The sequence below is a fragment of the Columba livia genome, chromosome 4, assembly GCF_036013475.1.
Source record: "Columba livia isolate bColLiv1 breed racing homer chromosome 4, bColLiv1.pat.W.v2, whole genome shotgun sequence".
NCBI classification, from domain to species: Eukaryota; Metazoa; Chordata; class Aves; order Columbiformes; family Columbidae; genus Columba; species Columba livia.
This window is the reverse complement of record NC_088605.1, coordinates 45,961,587-45,981,431: the sequence shown is the minus strand read 5'-3', so window position 1 is coordinate 45,981,431 and position 19,845 is coordinate 45,961,587. Positions and strand designations below refer to the sequence as shown.

General features: G+C 38.1%; 1 protein-coding gene across 1 annotated transcript in view; it reads right to left on the bottom strand.

Moving 5' to 3' along the window:
- Nucleotides 1-19,845, bottom strand: part of DCHS2 (dachsous cadherin-related 2) — a 121,479-nt gene that overhangs the window by 44,054 nt on the left and 57,580 nt on the right. The window contains exons 4-7 of the mRNA XM_065061488.1: nt 6,487-6,723; nt 4,088-5,107; nt 2,471-2,658; nt 1,885-1,984 (exon numbers count right to left, since the gene is read on the bottom strand). Coding sequence (XP_064917560.1) covers nt 1,885-1,984; nt 2,471-2,658; nt 4,088-5,107; nt 6,487-6,723 — 1,545 coding nt within the window. The remainder of the gene's footprint in view (nt 1-1,884; nt 1,985-2,470; nt 2,659-4,087; nt 5,108-6,486; nt 6,724-19,845) is intronic.

The following is a 19,845-nucleotide window of genomic DNA, read 5'->3' as shown; positions in this document are numbered from 1 at the left end:
CCAGAACTAGAAAAGACTATTTTAAATATAAACCAGGCAAGAACTTCACCATGAAACAGAAGACCAGATGTCAAAGGATGTGAGCCAACTAACAACAACAACATCAACAACAAGAATTAGTATCAGAGAAGCTCAGCTGTTTCTGGATTTGTTTATCAGGAAAATATCTAGTCCCAAGGCTGGGAGGGCTCTTTTAGTGTTTTTTTTGCTGCTGTTTTTAATCTTTTTGTTCTTTCTAGAGACAGCATTAGCAAGAACAGTCACACTTTGTGTTCCTAGCCATTTTTATAATTTGAACTATTACTTACTCCCTGTGGGGCTCTACAGTGAAGCCAGTAAGAGAATCCAATGTGCGCTTTGAAGGAAGGGGATATAGTCAGATATACAGACAGACAGAGACCCCTGAACAACACTTCCCGTGTTGCCTGGTGATTACCCTTCAAACAAAGGGTGATTCTTAAGGGAATGTGCAAAATCTTATTATTCACAATGAGAAGTCTATGATCCTCTCCAATTACTTCTGAAGAGGCAGTCACTTGTATCCAAATCAAAGCAATAGAAGTATGGCCATAAACTGACCCTACAGTCTTTTATTATCTACATACATTTCAACTACAAAATTTTCAATGAAGTTGTCAAATGCCTCCTTTTTTTTTAAGCATCTCTTGGTGGAAGAGAGCAGAATTAGTTATCTTGCCCTTGTGGATGTGAATCTTAAAGTCCTTCCATTACCCCACAGAAGTCAAGAGGATACATAAAGACATAGTATAACATAACCCATGGGAATCTTTTGGTAATTTCAGCCTTGGCGAGAAGAGGCTTCAGATTCCCTTGCTCTTTAAGAGTGAGGAGTAATGCAGCTTTGCAGTATTTTGTCCTTTATCCTGCAGTGACAAATAATTGTAGTAAGTTTAAACCAACCAAGTTCATATTTAATCTCTGCCTACACAGGAAAGAACACCTGAGGAAACATACTGAGCAGATGGAAATACTGGAAATATTTTCTTGCTGTGATGAAACAGTATGCATTATGTACAAATTACCATAGTCTATGAATACTAATCTTAAAGCATACTGATTACATTAAGAAATAGTTATGTTCTCGTCTCATCTTGCTGTTTTGAACCAATAATAAATTAAAGTAAGAGGAACAGATTTATTTTCCTCACTGGTCACAGACAGGGTTCTCTCTTGTGTGAAAGTATAGCAAGTAATGTTTGGCAAAACCAGGTCACATCTATATCTCTTGCCAACATTAATGTCCCATTCCACCCATGTTCTAATTTGGGACTGCTCTGTTATTTGGCTGCAAACAAACCTGGATCCTACAGCATACCCTAGAAGCGAACCAGTACATGTAGGAATTATGGGGAAAACTAAAGAGAAGTGTTTTTAAGCAGCTACTGTATCAGGCTAACCCACTGCTAAACAAACGATGAAACATGAACTAAAAACCAGAAGTCTCATTGTTTGCCCAGATTATCTGCTGATCCTTCTGATTCCTGTCTCAGACTGTCATGAACTGTTCTTTTAGCAGGAAAATTTTCAATTGGTCACGGGAAAAGAGAGATCATCTTTCTTTTAGTATGTTAAACTGACTGAAACACTAAACCATACAGTACAAGATCACGGTCCTACTATTTTCTGAGTGCTATTTGAACACTCTCTGCCTGGCCACACAAGAAACCAAACCCCAGGGAAGATGGAGCAGAGGGGGCACGGAGGAAGGTAGCTGCTCGTGCCTCCTCAGATGCTTCAAAAGACACATAAATGATTCTGATTCTAACAGATACAAAATAGACATAAAATATTATACGTATACATGGAACCTCTAAAATTCTAATTATTTCAATGTATCTTACGAATTACACTTTAAATTCTTACCTGATTCTATTGAATATAATACAACACCGTTGTTTCCAGAATCAAAGTCTTTTGCAAAGAGACTGGTAATGACTGTCCCTGACGGCTGCCCTTCCAAAACCTGTCATCAAGCAGTTTACAAATAATTTGCAAATATACATGGATAACAGCGAGACTTAAAATAAATTCCTTCCCATAACATGAGTTTAGCTGTTGCGCTACTTTCCATTTCAGTAATATCCATAGTCAGTACAAAGAGCTTTTCAGGAAATGGTTAAACAATATAGTTCTAGAAATCCTCTGTTATGGTCTGCATGTAATGCTAACTCAAAAATCTTTAGTACAGCAGACTCAGAGGTCAGAAATCAAAAGAGATTCTACTGCACACCTAAAATTATACATGTATATCCTTTACATCTAACAGTATACAAGTCAGAGAAGTATAATCATGAAATGATTATGAAATAAGTGGTGAAAGTCCCTGCTATACCCAAGTCTAAATTAAGAATGGGTTACATTTCTGCTTTGGTGCCGTACCATCCCTGCTTCACAGCATGGGGGGTTTGGTCTCCTGCTCCAGGGCAGAGCGCCCGCTGGCAGCACCCACCTTGAGCTGCAGCTCCTGCCCGGGCACCACCCCAGGGAAGACGGGTCTGTTGTCATTGAGGTCCCTCACCGTGATGTACACGGCTGCTGTGGTGTTAAGCCGCGGTGACCCATGGTCGGTCACTAGCACGGTCAGCTGGTGGTGAGCTTGTTTTTCGTGGTCTAGTGCAACCCAGTTTATGATTTCACCTGATAGACAAAGGAAACGAGTGAGAGAGGAAGTTAGGTATTTCCCATATGCTAGCACTCATCTTACTACATGCAATTATACAGTTAATTTAATGTGCAATAATGACACATCTTCTGATACACCCTACTGCTGACATCAAAACCTGAGTTTTCCAAGCTCCATTCCATAGAAACATTCTGTCAATCACAGTTTGCACTTGTACTTTAGCAGCACAGTACATCTTTTACTGTACAGCAGATGCCCCAGAGCAAAGGTCTAAAATAGTATGAACCAACACGCTGACCTTTCAGAGAAATCCATCTGGCCTTTTCTTCACCACACTTCAGGACAGTTAAAATATGAGCACAGGATTTTAACTGCTGACACACGGCCTTTATTATGTCACTGCGTTAGGAAATTCTCAATGCAATGTATGTACATTAATCAGGAAGCCTTATATCTCCTACGCATTCTGGTAAAACCAGTGAATAAATCTGACCCAATCTCCTCTCCATCTACTCCACCATACTAAATATCACTGTAGATTCGTGGTTGACCCAAGTCCTTCACACAGAAAACCACATATTATTTTAAGATCTTCCTGGTTAACTCCTAGTACTCTGTTTGATTTAAACTTCCATAAATGCACTCAACAGGAACCTGCTTTGAAATAACAGTTTTATTTTGAGACTCATATAGACAAATTCTCGGAGAGCTTATTCACTCCTCATGAGGACAGGACGTCTGGACACAGGGACTTTAAACAGCAGACCTTTGCTCACTATGTATCATTTTGATAAACCAGATTATTTACAGTGCCTGTGTTCCTCACAGGATTCCCCTCCCTGGGATCTCCATGCTGTGTGCTGTGGTGTTATACTGTCTGGACACAATATCTATTTATTACTCAAGGCATTTGCAATTCACTGCAGAGTACCTGCTGTGCCTTAAAAAATTCTGTCAGCCAATTTGATTTCTGTGGTGCCATGAACATGAACTCAGTTTTGATGTAACTTACAGAAGTTTTCACAAATGTTTTACATCACTGTAACTGTCATGTGTCAAATATACCTTTAAAGTTATTTATTGCTGATTTGTACTTTTCAACTGTACTTGATCACAGGCAATTAAGTTCCTCAGATGAGCTATTGAAACCATAATTTAAGACTCCTTATTTTAATTTGTTACAGTCAAACACTGAAACTTATGACCAAGTGACCAGAATGAAGTAATGAAAAAAATCAAATCCTAAGCGTTAGTTCATCCTTCATGAACATGTACTAGATTTATTTCATTCCCCAAAATGTGAGCCTCTAAAGTAGAACATTCACATATCAACCCAAGAGATTTACAGCAGTTCCTGAAAGCTTTACACTTTACTTCCATTCCCTCAGGGAAAGTTGCGTTCCAAAAGCAATATTAGGCAGATTACAAATCATAAAGTGCTACCTGTGTTGGAATTCATCTTGAAATACTTTCCATCAGATAAGAGGAAATAGGAAAGTTGTCCATTTCTTCCTGAATCTTTGTCAACAGCCGTAATGGTGCCAACCACACCACTGGGAATTGGATTTTCCTCTACTTCAAAGAAGTAGTTTTCACGCGTAAACATAGGAGAATTGTCATTTTCATCCAGGACATTAACTATTACCAATGTACTTGCATTTTGCCTAAGGTTTTCATCCTCAAAGGTGCCGACTACGGCTCTAAAACTTAGTATCTGTGCACATTCATAGTTCAAATGTTTCCGAAGATAAATCCAGCCAGTATCAGAACTGATTCCAAATGCAACAGAATCTGCGCTAGGCTCTAACGAATATTTCAGCTTGGAGGTAATGCTGTGTGGGTCAAGTGAATGGGCTTGAACCTGAAGGATTCCAGCACCTGGAGAGGTAGCTTCGCTGATTTCTACTTGATACACCAAGTTTTGAAAAACCAAAGAAGGGTCCACCTTCTGCTCTTCAATAATTACCGTCAATATCAACAAAGAAGTCAGAGGAGGACTTCCACAGTCCTCAGCTTCGATGTGTAGAGTATATTCCTGCTGCTTATCCGCAAACACTGTCCTACTGAGGTTTACCACGCCAAGGTTTGGATCAATGCTAAATGCACTTGACTGCTTGCTTGCAATACTATATTTGATTGCTCCATTTAGGCCACTGTCTTTATCTTCTGCATGAGCAATGTAGACAGCAGTGCCAGGAGGCTGGGTGTGTGAAATAGTTACCTTATCAGATTTGGTAAGAAATACAGGAGGATTGTCATTAACATCAATCACAGATATATTGACCTGGGTGCTGCTGTAGACAGAGGAGTTACCCAACTGTGACTGCACGGTGAGCACCACAACAGACTGAGTTTCATGGTCAAGTTGTTTTTTGGTGCGGATGATACCAAACTGGGGGTCAATAGAGAATATTCCATGTGGATCACCAGAGGAAATTCTGTAAGAAACCACTTGCAAAGAATCTAGAAATGGAAATAACAAAAAACATATGAAAGTGATAACATGAAGGTTGGTAAGAACATCTGTGAAGAATGCATGCTGTCAGATTCAGTGGAATAAATGTAAGCTACAGAGATGTTTGACTTTCTTGAGCTTTTTATGCTTTCTTCTTCCCATCCCTGGAGGCCTTCAGTAAAAAACAATACTGCACAGGCTTGATCTGACTGGAAACAGTTTGTACACTTGTGCACCATTTGATTTTAATCTCACTGGTATGATCAAACTCTATAAAGAAAATAGTAAAATAGCCTCTTGTTTTTCCCTGATCGAAAACATAGAAAGAACACTCCTGTAAGTTAGTCTTATGGGACTAATTTCACCACACATAGGCATTCACTATAAGAAGGAATTAATCAAGTGGCAGTTCTCTGAAAGAATGTAATTCTGTTGAACTTACTGTTCGTGGATGACCATTGCTATAACCCTTATACACGCAAAAGCTATCTAAAGGTTCAGGCTTATCACCAGGCTGCTCCACAGGTGCTGCCTCACCCTGAGGACAGTGGTCAACATACTGTCCTTCCAAGAAGAAAACTGGAGGACCTTACTAATTAAACTTATATAAATCTCTTCCTCTATCACCTTACTTGTATAGATCCCTCATCAAGCTGGTACGTGGATTCATGGGTCACACTGCTCTGCATAGGAACCAAATATATATGGCTCTCAGGACAGGGTCTTTTATGACTAAAGCCTGGCAGGAGCTAACTCATTTCCCTCTAAAATGATAAAGAAAACAAACGGGTCAAATACATTTTCAAAAGGTCCCATAAACATTCATCTGGACTTCACCACTTCATCTAGCAAAATGTGGGGGGTTTTGGTTTTCTTTGTTTGCTCTTTTTTTTTCTGAGGAGGGGAGGGATTGTTTGGGTTTTTATTTGTGTGTGTGTGTGTGTGTGGTAGCACTTCATATAGATTCTCTGAAACTTCTAAATACTCTGCTCATGAGTACTGCTCTGAGATTTGGTTTGCATGGCTAATGCTTTAACACAAGCCACACCATCACACAGACCCTTCCTTACTACTTCCAAAACACACTTCTCATCTCCCCATTTACAATTAAAGAAATCCACCTGGAAAAAAATGGAGACAGTTGCTAATCCCCATGGACCACCAAGGAGAGATTACTACAAATCTCCATCTGTTCTAAAGAGCATCCTGATACAGCAGTAATTATACAGGTTGCTGTAAATACCAACAGTAAATACTATTTAATGCTTGACAGACTGAATAAATAATATGAAAGTTTTTTAAAAAATACAAAAATTATCTGCAGATATTTCCAGTTAATGGTCACAATAAAAATGTAATGTAATCTCTGACTGAGTGTGCAACTTACTTGGAGGCTCTCTGGCCTTTACAGTGCCGATCAGACTGTCTTCAGGTGCATTTTCAGGAACAGAAAAAGTATACCGGGATCTCTCAAATATGGCAGGGGCCAAAGTCATCTGAAGGATGTTTACTGTGATGGCTGCGTTGGTGGCAGAGGGAAGGCCACCCCCATCCCGCGCAGAAACAGTCAGCAAGACTGCAGAACATGTCAGGTGGCCTAGAGCTGAGATCAGGTAAATAATTCCTGAAAGTATATAGAAGAGTTCCCAAATAAAACATCCACACAAACAGGGTTGAAGTCCCAAAATACAAATCTTAAGAGCAATGGGCTCTGTGGAAAGTACTTAGGAAACAATCACCTCTTGTCTGATAACAAGTTTCTGATAAAATACCCATTAATAATAAATTATAAGGTCTGTTGAATTTGCAAGCTGCTAACAATTACAATTTATATAAACTATACAAAATAAGTAATTATTTGAAAAGAAAATGCAATGATCTGTCCAGAAATACAGCACTTTGGATGTGCCTTCCTCAAGATAAATACATTTTGATCCTTTAACTCTGACGAATGAGACTAGCTGTCTCCAAATACATTCTCTTCTGACTGCTAAAATAAGTCTTTAGTAATATCAGATAACTACATCCAATTTTAAAATACTCTGTATATTATTACAGAAAACCACATCTAACAATTATTACCTAAGATGGTAGTATGGATAGAAAGAATGAACATGTCAGAATCCTGTTCCATCTTCTTCTGCAGTAAAAAGTTGCATGAAGTTCAAAGAAAGCTTTGTTTGAGTGAAGACTTCAGTCTCAGCCATGAGAATTCCATCCAAACCATAGCTCTCTATAGGATATTCATAATAGTCCACAAAAATTATCTAAATCTGATACTTGTTAATTGTTCCGTTAGAGACAATTAGCCATTCATTGTCCTTTACAAGCAAACTAAGGATTTATAAATTAAGATATAAACCCATAAATAAATCATTAGCCTTTAGAACACTCTGAAGTGTCTCATCTAGATGAAGTGAACATGAATACTTAAAATATCAGGGGAGCACACTAAATTATAGAGCAATATAGCAGATCATGGTATGTTTGTTACTTCATAAATCGCATAATTAAATTATAATCTGAGGCACACAGTTGAAGATCAGGTGCTTTCAGCCAGGTAAAAGATGGAATAAGGAAACATAATTACATCCTAGAGAGCATTAATACTATTTTGTCTTATCCTTTCCAGCATCTTCTCAACAACACTTCCACTCATTCTGAGATGACAAAAATCCCTCAATATTCTAAGACCCTTTGGTGGTCACAGATTTTGCAACAAATAGAGAGCTTTTTAAAGTAAGATTTTCAAAACAAAAATGAAGACAAAAGGTAACAAAATGCAAGAAAATTCCTCTTAGCAATAACTGAGTTTAATTGAAGATACACTAAATGCTAAAATTACAGTGAGCTAAGTAGTAAGGTTGTAGTAAACTCAAGTGATTCAACTAAGAGGGACAACTCTCTACATACCAACAAATATTTTTTAGGAAAGTACCTGCAATTGTGAACACAAAACTTCTAGTAGCTCAGTAAAATCAAACCTTTAAACTTTGAGCTACCTTTGTCTCAAGACAGGTTTAGCAGTGATGATACTTGGCATTCAAATCAGACATCTAGTGGTCCTATTTGTTAGGGTAAAAATTACATTTAATATAAGTGCCTTAACAGAATCAGTGCATGATTCAACAACAATATATATGCTCAAAATTTAGTGTGAAGACACAACTCTAATTTGCTACAATGCGTTTTTAAGGAAAATACATAAAATCAAGTGTGCATGCAGTATATTGCCAGAACATTATAATAACAAACTGTGTCTTGATATGTTTAAAATGCATTCAAAGCATCTTCATGATCAAGGAATAATGTGTTTCACTAACAAAGGACTCTTATTCTGGTGTGACAAACCACAGTAAGAACTCACTAGAGACACAGATGGATTCAGAATGCATTGCCGATCCAGTTCCTATATCTATAACTGATGCGCTTCCAAGAATCAAACTTATTTTGGCCATTTTTTTCTCATCTTCTGATGACTGGGTTTTATGATTAGCTAGACAGCTCAACAAAGTAGACTTCCAAGGACATAAACTTTTGGCATTTCCTGAGGTAATGTGAGTAATCGTAGCTTGAAGGAAAAAGGGTTTTAATCTTTTTTTCCCCCAGAGGTTAAACACATAAGCATGGATTTTAAACACTGTGGCTGTCAAATTCAATGAAACCAGTCAATGGACTGGATTTTACCAACTTGTCCAATTAGGTATTTTTCTATTGGCAAGGCCAAAAATATTCTTTTCTTGGATACTTCAAGATGAAGAGTGGGAAAACTTCTACAGAAAAGCACCATGTTGAATTTTTACTCGTAAAGCAATATATCTCTCAGAATATCCCTTAGCAAAGGCTGAAACAAATAGTGCTCCACTCCAGGAACACTGAAGACCTGGTGGAACACAAGTATTTCAGAACCAAAATTCCTTCTCTGCTGACCTAGACAGATTACAGCACAGTCCATGCCAGTTCAGCTACAGAAAGAAGACAGAAAAGAAAATGGATAAAATATTTTGCTTTCTCTCTTCATTCTTTCGCTGTGTCCTAGGGAGGGAAGGTAATAGGCAAGCACATTTTGCCAACTCAGTCCTTGCAGGACCAAGGACACCCTGAGAACAGTGGCATATTCCAAGTAAAAAGTGTATGTCTTCCATATGGTTCTTTCCAGCCTCAAAACTGTAGTATGCAGGAAATTTTATAACCCAGTTTGACTTTTAATTATACACATTCTGTTTCTTTCAGCATTTGTACAACTGGGCATTAGCTTTGCATATGGTGATATATAATCTATACAGACATTTGACACATCTCTACCATATGCTGGGGAACATGCCACATTAGGCTCTATTATGCCACCATATGACAGGAGAGAAGCTGTAGAAATAAGCAGCCTCTGGGATCCTACTTTCTATACGCTAGGTAAAAACACCAGACTGTGACTAAAATGGACAGTCATGACCACTTGGATCAAAAGTAGCTGTCATCACAGCTCAGAGCAGGCTGGCTAGCTGTGTTTGGTCTGCTGAAACGTGATGCAGGAGATATTCCAGTGCTACATCACACAGGCAGAAACATGTGGCTAACTGCAAGAAGCACATGGCAGGAACTAGCTGTGCAAGTCACACATACAGTATGCAAAACCCAAGAGAGGCATGCCTTGCTAAGTAACAGGCTGAAGATGAGGCACAGTTTTCCTTTCTTTCCTATTCTGTAATTAAAAAATGACACTGGTTTATTATTGTTATTACCATAGTCATTTGTAGCCTGCAATTTGTGGCTTCAGAGAATTTAAAAGACAATTAGGTTGTTGTAGTACAGAATATATTCTTCCATTATGAAAAACAGGTTCTAGAAACACTAATGACAGAAAGAGAATAATGAGACGGCTCCTTTGTGAGGAATATTTTATCAAGACCTAAGCTCCCAGCAGGCGACTACAGAGACATAAGTGTGATTCAACTTTAAGAAGTCACTGCATGAAAAATGCCACCTTCCTCCTTGTTCTCCATATATATGGACAGTCTCATTTGTTGCAGTTAATAACATTTAATTTCCATTTAAAAAAATAATTGTATATAGTACTGGAGTGCTTTGAAGGTTTTACCTCTGGTTATTTCTCATTCTGCAGGAGAGCAAGCTAGAATCAATTGTTTCACAGGTGAAGAATCACATAATTACATACCAGATGAAGCATTAACATCCAGCCTTATTTACACCTTCGCAATCTTATTTTCTTGGCTAGACCTACATTGTTGTAACTGACTGCAGATCCAACCTTTATAAATCAAAACCGTAATCCAAAGACTGCCTACCATGGTTCATATCCACATTTTTGACAGAAACTGCAATGCTGGTTGTACAACAGCAACTGCCAGCACAGGCTCGAGTTTGGAAAGGGCTCTGCACCAGCACAGGTCGTTCAGCACAGCCACGTTGGGAGTTACAGATCTTTTGCTGCAGAACAATCTGTGCTTACTGGCTAGTGGAAATTGTTACAATGGTTTCTGAAATTCAATGGACAGTGAAAGCTAGTACTGATGAAAGGCAAAATCATGACTGACAACTCTGTCCTGCTTCACCTTTTCTCACCGACTGTATGTGGTAGGGCACTAACTTCCAAGAAGCTCTTGTTCTCTATTTTGTGCTTATCAACAACAAAAGGTTAAATGACCCCAGTGTTTGCACGGAAGGTGCAAATGCATTAGTGAAAGACAGGACTCTGTGGCACCCACCATTTTCTGGCAATGACAAAATTTCTCATAGGCTTGATTTTGCTGCTCCCACTTTTGTGAAGATGGACTCTACAGGTAGGTTACCTGCTAAGTGCTTTTTCTCAGGAGTTAAAAATGTGAGATCAGCCCACATATAATGATTCTTTTAAAATGTTTCTGATCTTCTCAATGATCCTGTGTTCAATTCTAACATTACTACAGCATAGATCACCAAGCTAGGTTCACTCACGAAACCCACATTTTGTACAGCAGAAATAACACTGGTTATCCCAAATGGATTTCCACACATACCTCTATGCTGACTACTTTGAAAATGCATCTGTTTTTTCCACAGTGTCTTCATGTAAGCAAAACAAAAACCAGCCTATCTTTATAGACATCCATAGGTAAACAAAACATTTTGCACTAGCCAAGTACTGCAGAGGCAAAGATATAAATCAGGACACACAACTTCAAAAACCAAGTCTGGATTGCTGTATACTCATTTAAGTAGCTTCCAATATTTTTTCATTGTTCATGAAATAAAAAAACAACTTTAGAACACAAGAGGAAGAAAAGCAGCAACTATCATCACTGTTCTCTAAGACCACGAAACTGAACACCCTAACAGCTTTAAATGATGGCAGTATTTCTTCAGCAAATATCCTTGGGTGGGTCAGCTGGCATGACCTGACACACAGCTCAGACAGTGAGCAGATGGCAAAAGGGTACAGATAAATCCATCACCCCAATTCACCCTCAAAGCTGCCCACTGGGCCTGCTGTTTAATACTGCACAGGTCAGTGCTGACCCACCAACCTGCTCAGAGTGTGTCTCACCCAACTGAGCACCTCAGCTTCTCACTGCACAGACACACAGACAGCTTTGCTTTTTATGTGCTTTTGAGGTGTCAGAAAAACATTCAGAACGAGCACAGACAGGGTGATATGCCAAGAGGTGAATGCAGTTATACATTAACATTAAAACCAGCATTGTCCTAGGGAAGAATGAAAGTGGTATTTCTATCTAACTTTATCTGACTAATTAGCAGTGCATTTAGGTTCCAGTTTTAGCAATATACCTGTATTTAAAATGCACCTTTATTTAGCAAAACTGCATTCTTGACAGTAACCATAACAACACTTTGCAAAATACACTGTTTAAAGAGCCGGTTTAATAACTGTCAGGGGAAAGGAAAGAATTAACGAGGAATTGTGTTGTTATTTACAGTCTATCTGCTGTACTATGCACAGTTTCAGTTTATAGAAAAAGGGTTTAAAAAGCTTAATCTTGATGGCACAAACACTGTTTTGAGTTCCAGTGAATAAGAGGACTGTTGCAAGTTTTACAGTATTCAGTATTTTAGTGTTTTTGTAGTAAATAACTGATTCAACTTGTATCAATCTCCTGTCTACATTTGTACTTCACAAAAGCCTCGTACCCCTTCACTGTTGAATGCTTTCAATAGTGACCCCTCCCTAGCAAATTCTTGTGCTAAACTCACAGTTTGCCTCTTAAAAAGGAAATAAAAATAAAATAGCTTAGCATCTACAACAATTCCTATTTAAACATGCTGTGCTTAATCACAAGACTTTGCTTAGTATATGAAAGTTTATTCCAGAGCACTTCAGCTAAATCAGGATGGTAATCTGTAACATAAGGAACCAATATCTGGATCTTTAAGGTAATACACACAGTTTTAAAACTGCAGCTCTGCCAGAAGCACAACGTTACTATTTTAAATACTACAGGTTACAGAAAATTTTTTTGAGCTAGGAAGTATTCGTCAGCATACAAAATATGAATTTCTAATTAGCGTGGTTCCACTATTCACAAGCAGAATATCCACCTGAGTACCAGCCTCTAATGTTGGACAAGAGGGAGAATGGGTCTAGCATTAGAAGGTTTTTGTATATTCTAGGCTCAGTTTTCTGTTACACAAGTGCTTTTGAGACAAAGTCATGCAATGCACTATTTGAGATGCAATTTTTTTGTTTCTGGAGAGCACAGTCCACTAGTTTAGGCTAGTCCCCTGTGCTTAGAGGCAGGTTTAACCTATTTGCTACCTGAACACCACCAAAAATTTAAATTCTCTATCTAATTTTTTAAAAATTCTTTTAATTACAGGCAATATTAATATTTTACTAATGCTTTTCATGCATGGTTTAAGGTTTACTACAAAACAAGTTAGTATGACTTTTGTTTATTTTGTAACGAAAAACTTACTTATAAAGCATCCTCTGAAAATGTCCACAGGTGCTGGACAGCCCTAAAACAATGCTCATGAATCCCACGAAAAATTGCAGACAAATAAACAAAATTTGTAATGCTTTTTTCCAATGGTTTTCAGAAACTGAGAGTTCAAAGAAGGCAACATTTTTATAGCAACAGGTCTACCAATTAGTACAATTGTATTTTAAAAGTGTGGTTGCTTATTGATTTCACAAGGGATAATGAATCCCTAAGGGAAAGGTATGCAACACTAAGAGCCCATCGAAGAAAGGTCGCAGACCCATTCAGAGCTTTACAAACCTCCACATTGGTTCTAGAAGGAGTATTTCATGGAACAACCTCTCAAGGAAGGGTGAGCAAAGCAAGCGGAATGTGCCCCCGCCAGCTACAAGCCAGACAGTAGCACTGAGAATACGCTGCCAGCAGCAGAATGGCCTCACGCTCCCCATTTAGCAAAAAGCAGCAATGCTTTAGCTATCAAGTCCCCAGTACACGCGGCTATCCTGAGCAGGGCAGCTGCTCCACTTTGCCCAAAATGCTTGAAGAAATATTAATGGGGGGAAAAAAAAAAAAGTTCTACAACTTCAACTTTAATCAGACGATTACAACACCCACTAGAAGGCAAATAGACCCAAAGTTGCTCAATGCAAAGGAAGAACTCAACTGAGTCTTTCCAGTGACTACAACAACTGCTAAACTATCAGGTATTTCAGTTCCTCACTTACTTTGTGAATCTATTGCTTCATTTCCTTTATTTTTAATGGCCAAGTCAAATGAAACATTTTGCTTGATCCTTTTCCTCCTGTTTTGACATAAACTCCCGTCAGGTTGTCAACAGATTTCTATTTGCTACGTGTTCTTCAGAATACCGTCAAATCTAACATTCAGCTCCTCAAAAACTCTCATTTTCTACAGTATATATTAAAAGAAATCTGGATGTACTGAACCAACTGATTGTCATGTTAATCCATTGCTGTATCACTATTTCAACTTTCTATAGACCTCACAGGACAGGACTAAGGTTTGGAGTTTTTGTTGCTTAGTACAACACTAATGTTAGTGCAACAAAGGTTTTATGAATCACCATAGGATAATGAAACTAAACTCATTACAGAACAAACAAGTATTACTTTCATGTAGCTTTCTCTATATTGCACTACTACATGTTTAAATAATTATTTTCTAACAGGTAAAAAAAAAAAAAAAAGAAGCTAATTTGTCAGTAAAGCGGCATATAACGGGAGAGACAATTTGCTATTGCAGGGAGATTTTTCTCTGGTTTTGGTTTTTTTACTTCCTTTAATCCGACATAATAGTAATTCAGAGTATGTATAAAACACAAGCTTTAAAAAAACCCACAGCAAAAATCAAAGCGTACACCAAGAAGTGGGCAGAACTGCTGTATTTTCAAAGACAAAGGCAGAGCCTTCCCCACACAATCCACACAGTTCCTGCACAGCTGCACCATCCTACCTGATCACCTTTGCTTGCTTAGCTTATTGACGTTTTCCAAAACATCTTTTTAATCAAGGACCTTTTCAACCAAGCTGCCAACCTGCAGATCCAAAAACAGCTCAATGTGCAACCTGGTAACAAAACTTGACTGCCATGGTAACCGGAGATGATATTTCCTTGAAGTCACTGTACCAAAAGATGCATGTTACCAGCACAGATGCAGAATGGAGCCTAACAGAAGCCAAATAAGATATATTTGCAGTTCATATATTAAGAGCATAATTAAATATTCCAGATGCTCATCTTAATCCTCACGAACAGATTTTCTATTACATACACTCCCCTACTATGTTCATTTTAACAGTCCAACCACATGAAGGCAATTTGTTATCTGCTCTGTTTGTGTGACCTGCCGCTTTCTTCTTTTCCTTAGGTTAACTGAGAACACTTTGTATTTTAAGTCCATCTGTACTTCAGACCCATACAGTCTCTATAAATGAAAAGTGTTGATTGTCCTCCAAAACAGGAAGTCTGGGCATAATTTCTTCCTTTTCTCCATTCTTCTTGTTATCAGCCCACATCATTTGTGCGATGCCATGGGAGGCTGATCTTTGTCTCATCTGATGGGATGCTCTGTTTCTGAGATCTGACATTTGACTTAGCTATAAGAAAGGCTGGAATCTTTTTGTAAATACTTTGCATTTTATCATCCACAATTAATCTCAAGTACACATGTCACCCCACTACTGCATGGTTGAGTTTTTAGCACATAGTTTGTAGGAATTCTTGTCTTTATAGATGATTGATTCTACTGGACTTTATTCACAAAAGGAAAAAGAGACACATACCTTAAGAGGTGGCACAGCGGATATTTTTCACAGCTTTATTTCAGGGCAAACATATGGCAAATTTTGTGAGCTTCAAGGAGAATATACTGTTTCCTGTGTTCTTTATGTCAGATTTCTCATTAGGTGAGATCTCAGTGAAGGTAAATGTCCACAAATTACTTAGTGAAAACTTAGTGAGTTAAACCAATGTCTCGTACATATTCCTCTGATTTTAAACATTCTGAATATGCTATCAATTTCACCAGAAAGATCAGAAAAAAGAGTAGCTGGAGAAACTGCAGTTTCAAAAAAAAAAAAAAAAGAAAAAAGCCTCAAAATGTTCCAAAATAAAACACTCCTAATTTTAAATGTTATTTATGTGAACCTCTTCATATGTTTAGCAAATGTACTACATGCTGTATGAAAATGCCAAAAGTAGTTTAAAAATAAACTATATTTTCCTACAATACTATATGAAAACATCATTAATCATCATAAAAAATGGACTTGTTTTCTTTAAAAAGGATGCATCCCTATTTTACTTTGATGCATATTACAATCTGCTATGTATTAAACATTGTATAATACATGGAGTTAAGCAGAGTTTGTAATTTTTTTTCCAAAGAAAGAAATTTTGGTATTTCAACATTTGTTTTCAACCTGTATTGTAATAAAAATAAAGCAAAACTTTTTCGTGCAATGAAAATCTCCTAAGATGTGACTGTTAAACAATAACATTTCCATTTTCTTCAATAAAACAAAACTTGTCAACATCCTTAACTGGAATGATTCTATTCTGGTGCTCTGAACCAAATTAAAAAAAAATAATAATTTTAAGTCAGTTTGACATTAAATTGCATTTACATATGGTGCAATAGTACAGTAATGGAAGTTGTACAGCACTAAATTGCACACTGCCAAAACGAAAAACATGTATCAGTGGAGGGACTGTTCTGCACAAGCTCTACACTTAACCCCTCTTTCTGCATCCATTACCAGGCACTATTAAAGAGGCAAGATGATGGACTTAAATCTGCCATTTGGCTGATTAAGTTAATAATTCTTATATTCTTAAATTCGTGTGTCCTTCAGGTGTATTCCTCCTTCTATTCTTCTCTAATAGACTAAGCTCCTAGACTGCCCTACATCTCATATAGGACATTTTAGTCACATAATGCCTTATGCTATTCAGTTAAAAAGAAATCAGAATGCACCTTAAAGAAAATGATTTAATTTTTTTAGCAAGTCAAAATTTTCTCCAGAGAACAGTCATTTTGCAGAAGCTGTATTTTTGTGCTGAAAACAAATTTTCAATGCTAAACTACTGACCAGCTCTTGTAACAAGGCTTGTCTGTTGTACTCAATATGTATGATATTATAACAAAAGGTTGATGCAAGTACCTTCAAGTCAACGAAAAGATCTCAAAATTCCTCATTGTCTTGGGTTTGTGTGACAAGGTTTTGGTAGTGGGGAAACTACAGAGGTGGCTTCTGTGAGAAGCTGCTAGAAGCTTCCCCGATGTTCAATAGAGCAAATGCCAGCCTGCTCCAAACAGACCTGCCTCTGGCCAAGGCCAAGCCCATCAGCAATGGTGGTAGCACCTCTGTGACAATGTAGTTAGGAAGGGAAAAAAACTGCTGCACAAGAGCAGCCAGAGAGAGGGGTAAGAATATGTGAGAGAAACAATTCTGCAGACATTGAGGTCAGTGCAAAAGGAGGGGCAGCAGCTGCTCCAGGTGCTGGAACAGAGATTCCCTGCATTCCGTGGTGCAGACCACGGTGAGGCCGGCTGTCCCCCTGCAGCCCACAGATATCCACGGTAGAGCAGGTACCCACCTGTGTCCAAAGGACACCACACTGGAGCAGGTGAAGGATGCTGTGACCCTGTGAGAAGCCAACATTGGAGCAGGCTTCTGGCAGGATCTGTGCACCCATGGAGAGAGGAGCCCACTCTGGAGCAGGCTTGCTGGCAGGACCTGTGACCCCATGGGGGACCCAGGCTGGAGCAGTCTGTGCCAGAAGGACTGCACCCTGTGGAAGGAACCATGCTGGAGCAGTTTGCCAAGAAGTGCAGCCCGTTAGAAGGACCTACATTGGAGAAGTTTGTGACTGTCTCCCATGGGTGGGACTCCACACTGGAATGGGGAACAGAGTGAGGAGAAAGGAGCAGTAGAGACAATGTGCTGACCACAACTGACCACAACCCGCATTCTCTGTCCCTCCCTGGGGAAGGAGGTATAGAAATGGGGAGTGAAATTAAGCCCAGGAAAAAGGGAAGGGTGGGGGGAAAGTATTTTAAGATTTGGGTTTATTTCTCAATACCTTACTCTGATTTGATGGGCATTAAATTAATTTAAATTGATTTCCCTGTGTTGAATCTGTTTTGCAGGTCACGGCAATTGGTGGGTGATTTCCTTGTCCTTATCTCAACCCATGAGCCTTTTGTTATATTTTCTCCCCACGTCCAGCTGTGGAGGGAAGTGACAGAGCAGCTTGGTGGGCACCTTGCCTAGCACACTCATGGAAACATTCTCAGTAAAATATAATACCAAGGAGGAAGGTCATAGCCTCTGGTTTAGGCATCTAATTTAGATTCAGAGAAACACAAACCTAAATATCTCGTATAGAAACAGAAAGAAACCGAGAGGCTCTGTTAAATGCTTATATTGCTGTAGTGTACACTGTGTGAATGCTACTTTCTCTACATCTTTTTCATACTAGGTTTAAATCAGTAATACCTTCAAATAAACATAAATCAATGGCTGATGCCTTTTAATTACCCTTTGTGAGAGTTTTCTCTGTACACAATGACTAGCTAGGGGAGTTGTTCTAAGAACGTGAACAGGCCATTTACCTGATGAAGTCACACTGACCCAAAATAATTTTCAAATACTATTATTAATTTTGTTGATTTGAAACAGCTTCCTTGAACCAGGGTTACAGTGAGATGATAACCATCTTTTTATCCAGCTCTCAAGAAGTGTCACTAAGATAAATGGAAAAATGAATCATATGCCCTTGAGTGAAAGAAAATATTAATGCTTGTACCATAATGAAAGTTTAGAAATTTAATTGTTAATTCCAAAGTCTTAAAGTTAAGCACTGCATAGGTTTTCTGCCACACTTGTGATTGTATCCTGTGACTTACATTTTTAATTACCTGCTCAGCCATAACTCTAAAGACACTGTTTTTCAGATAGCTTGCTAGGTAACAATGGGCAAATAAACAAACACAGCTCAAACAGTTTCTTAGCCTGAAGAGCTCTTCAACGTGCTCTATTCTAATCAATTCATGAGTGTTGTTCATAGATCATGCATGGATCAGATATCTACAAAAGGAAACATAATGAAGCCAAGATGTTGTTTACACCAACACTAGAAACAAATGATAGCAAGAGTCACGAACTAGCAGAGGAACTGGTTTACAGTTCCCTATCCATACATTTTTCTAGTTACACAGTTCTTACAGTGGTTTTTCTTGTGGACAGTCTATCATCAATCAAATGAAAAATACTTCGTTTCCATTTTTCTCAAAAGGAAACGCAATAAATTTTTATTTACGAGTATAAGAACATATCACAAACAATATGCAGTGTCTAAAACCTAAAATAGCAAACAAATACCACTAATAAAGACTTATTTAGAATTCAAAAGACTTTTAATGGAATATCCATCTGCTCAATGAAAGGCTCTTCCTTCCCACTCCCATTGAATTTAACTATACAAGAGATCCACATGGCACAGTGCTTGAAACAAAGAATGGGGCCTCTTCAAGAAGCTTGGATGCGGCTCAATCTCATATCTATGCATCAAAACCATCATTGATATATTCTATACAGTTAGTGGCTGACCAGCTGGTATGATATCCTGCCTTGTGAACACAGCTCATTATGCAAAGCTAAAAGCTTTCTTGATAAATCCATACAATTGCTTTAACAAAGCAACAGCCAGAAGCAAGCCACAGCAGTGAAGAACTCAGGTTACAGTTTTTGTTTTATTATTTTATCCTTTTCTCTTTTAAAAATTAAATAGGGAATGGGAGAAAAAAAGTGAATCTTCAGTGACTATTCTAAGTGCCACACTCCAAAAGCACCCTCAAAGAACACTACAATGAGATAAATTTTGAAATATGCAATCTAGATGGCATAAAATAGAAATTACATATACTATGGAGAACAGCACCACAGTGCATATAATTTTGATATATTGTAGTGTAATGTGATTGTTAGCTGCTAATTAATTTAAATCTCATTATACTGAAAATATCTCTGTCCACTTCTACATACAATGCTAAGAGCTATAATAAACATAGTAAGTCAAATATTTCCATTTATCATTTCTAAATGCACTATCAATGACAAAAATTAACAATTGAAAAAATAAAGCTTTTCAGGGGGGCAAATTCATGGAAGACTGCAACACCACTGCAGTGCCTCCTTTTAGGTCCTCTAGTAGTGAAAAGAGCAGATAAAACAGAATAACCCATACTGCAAATTGGAAAACTGCAGAACACATCAGTAGCAGACAGT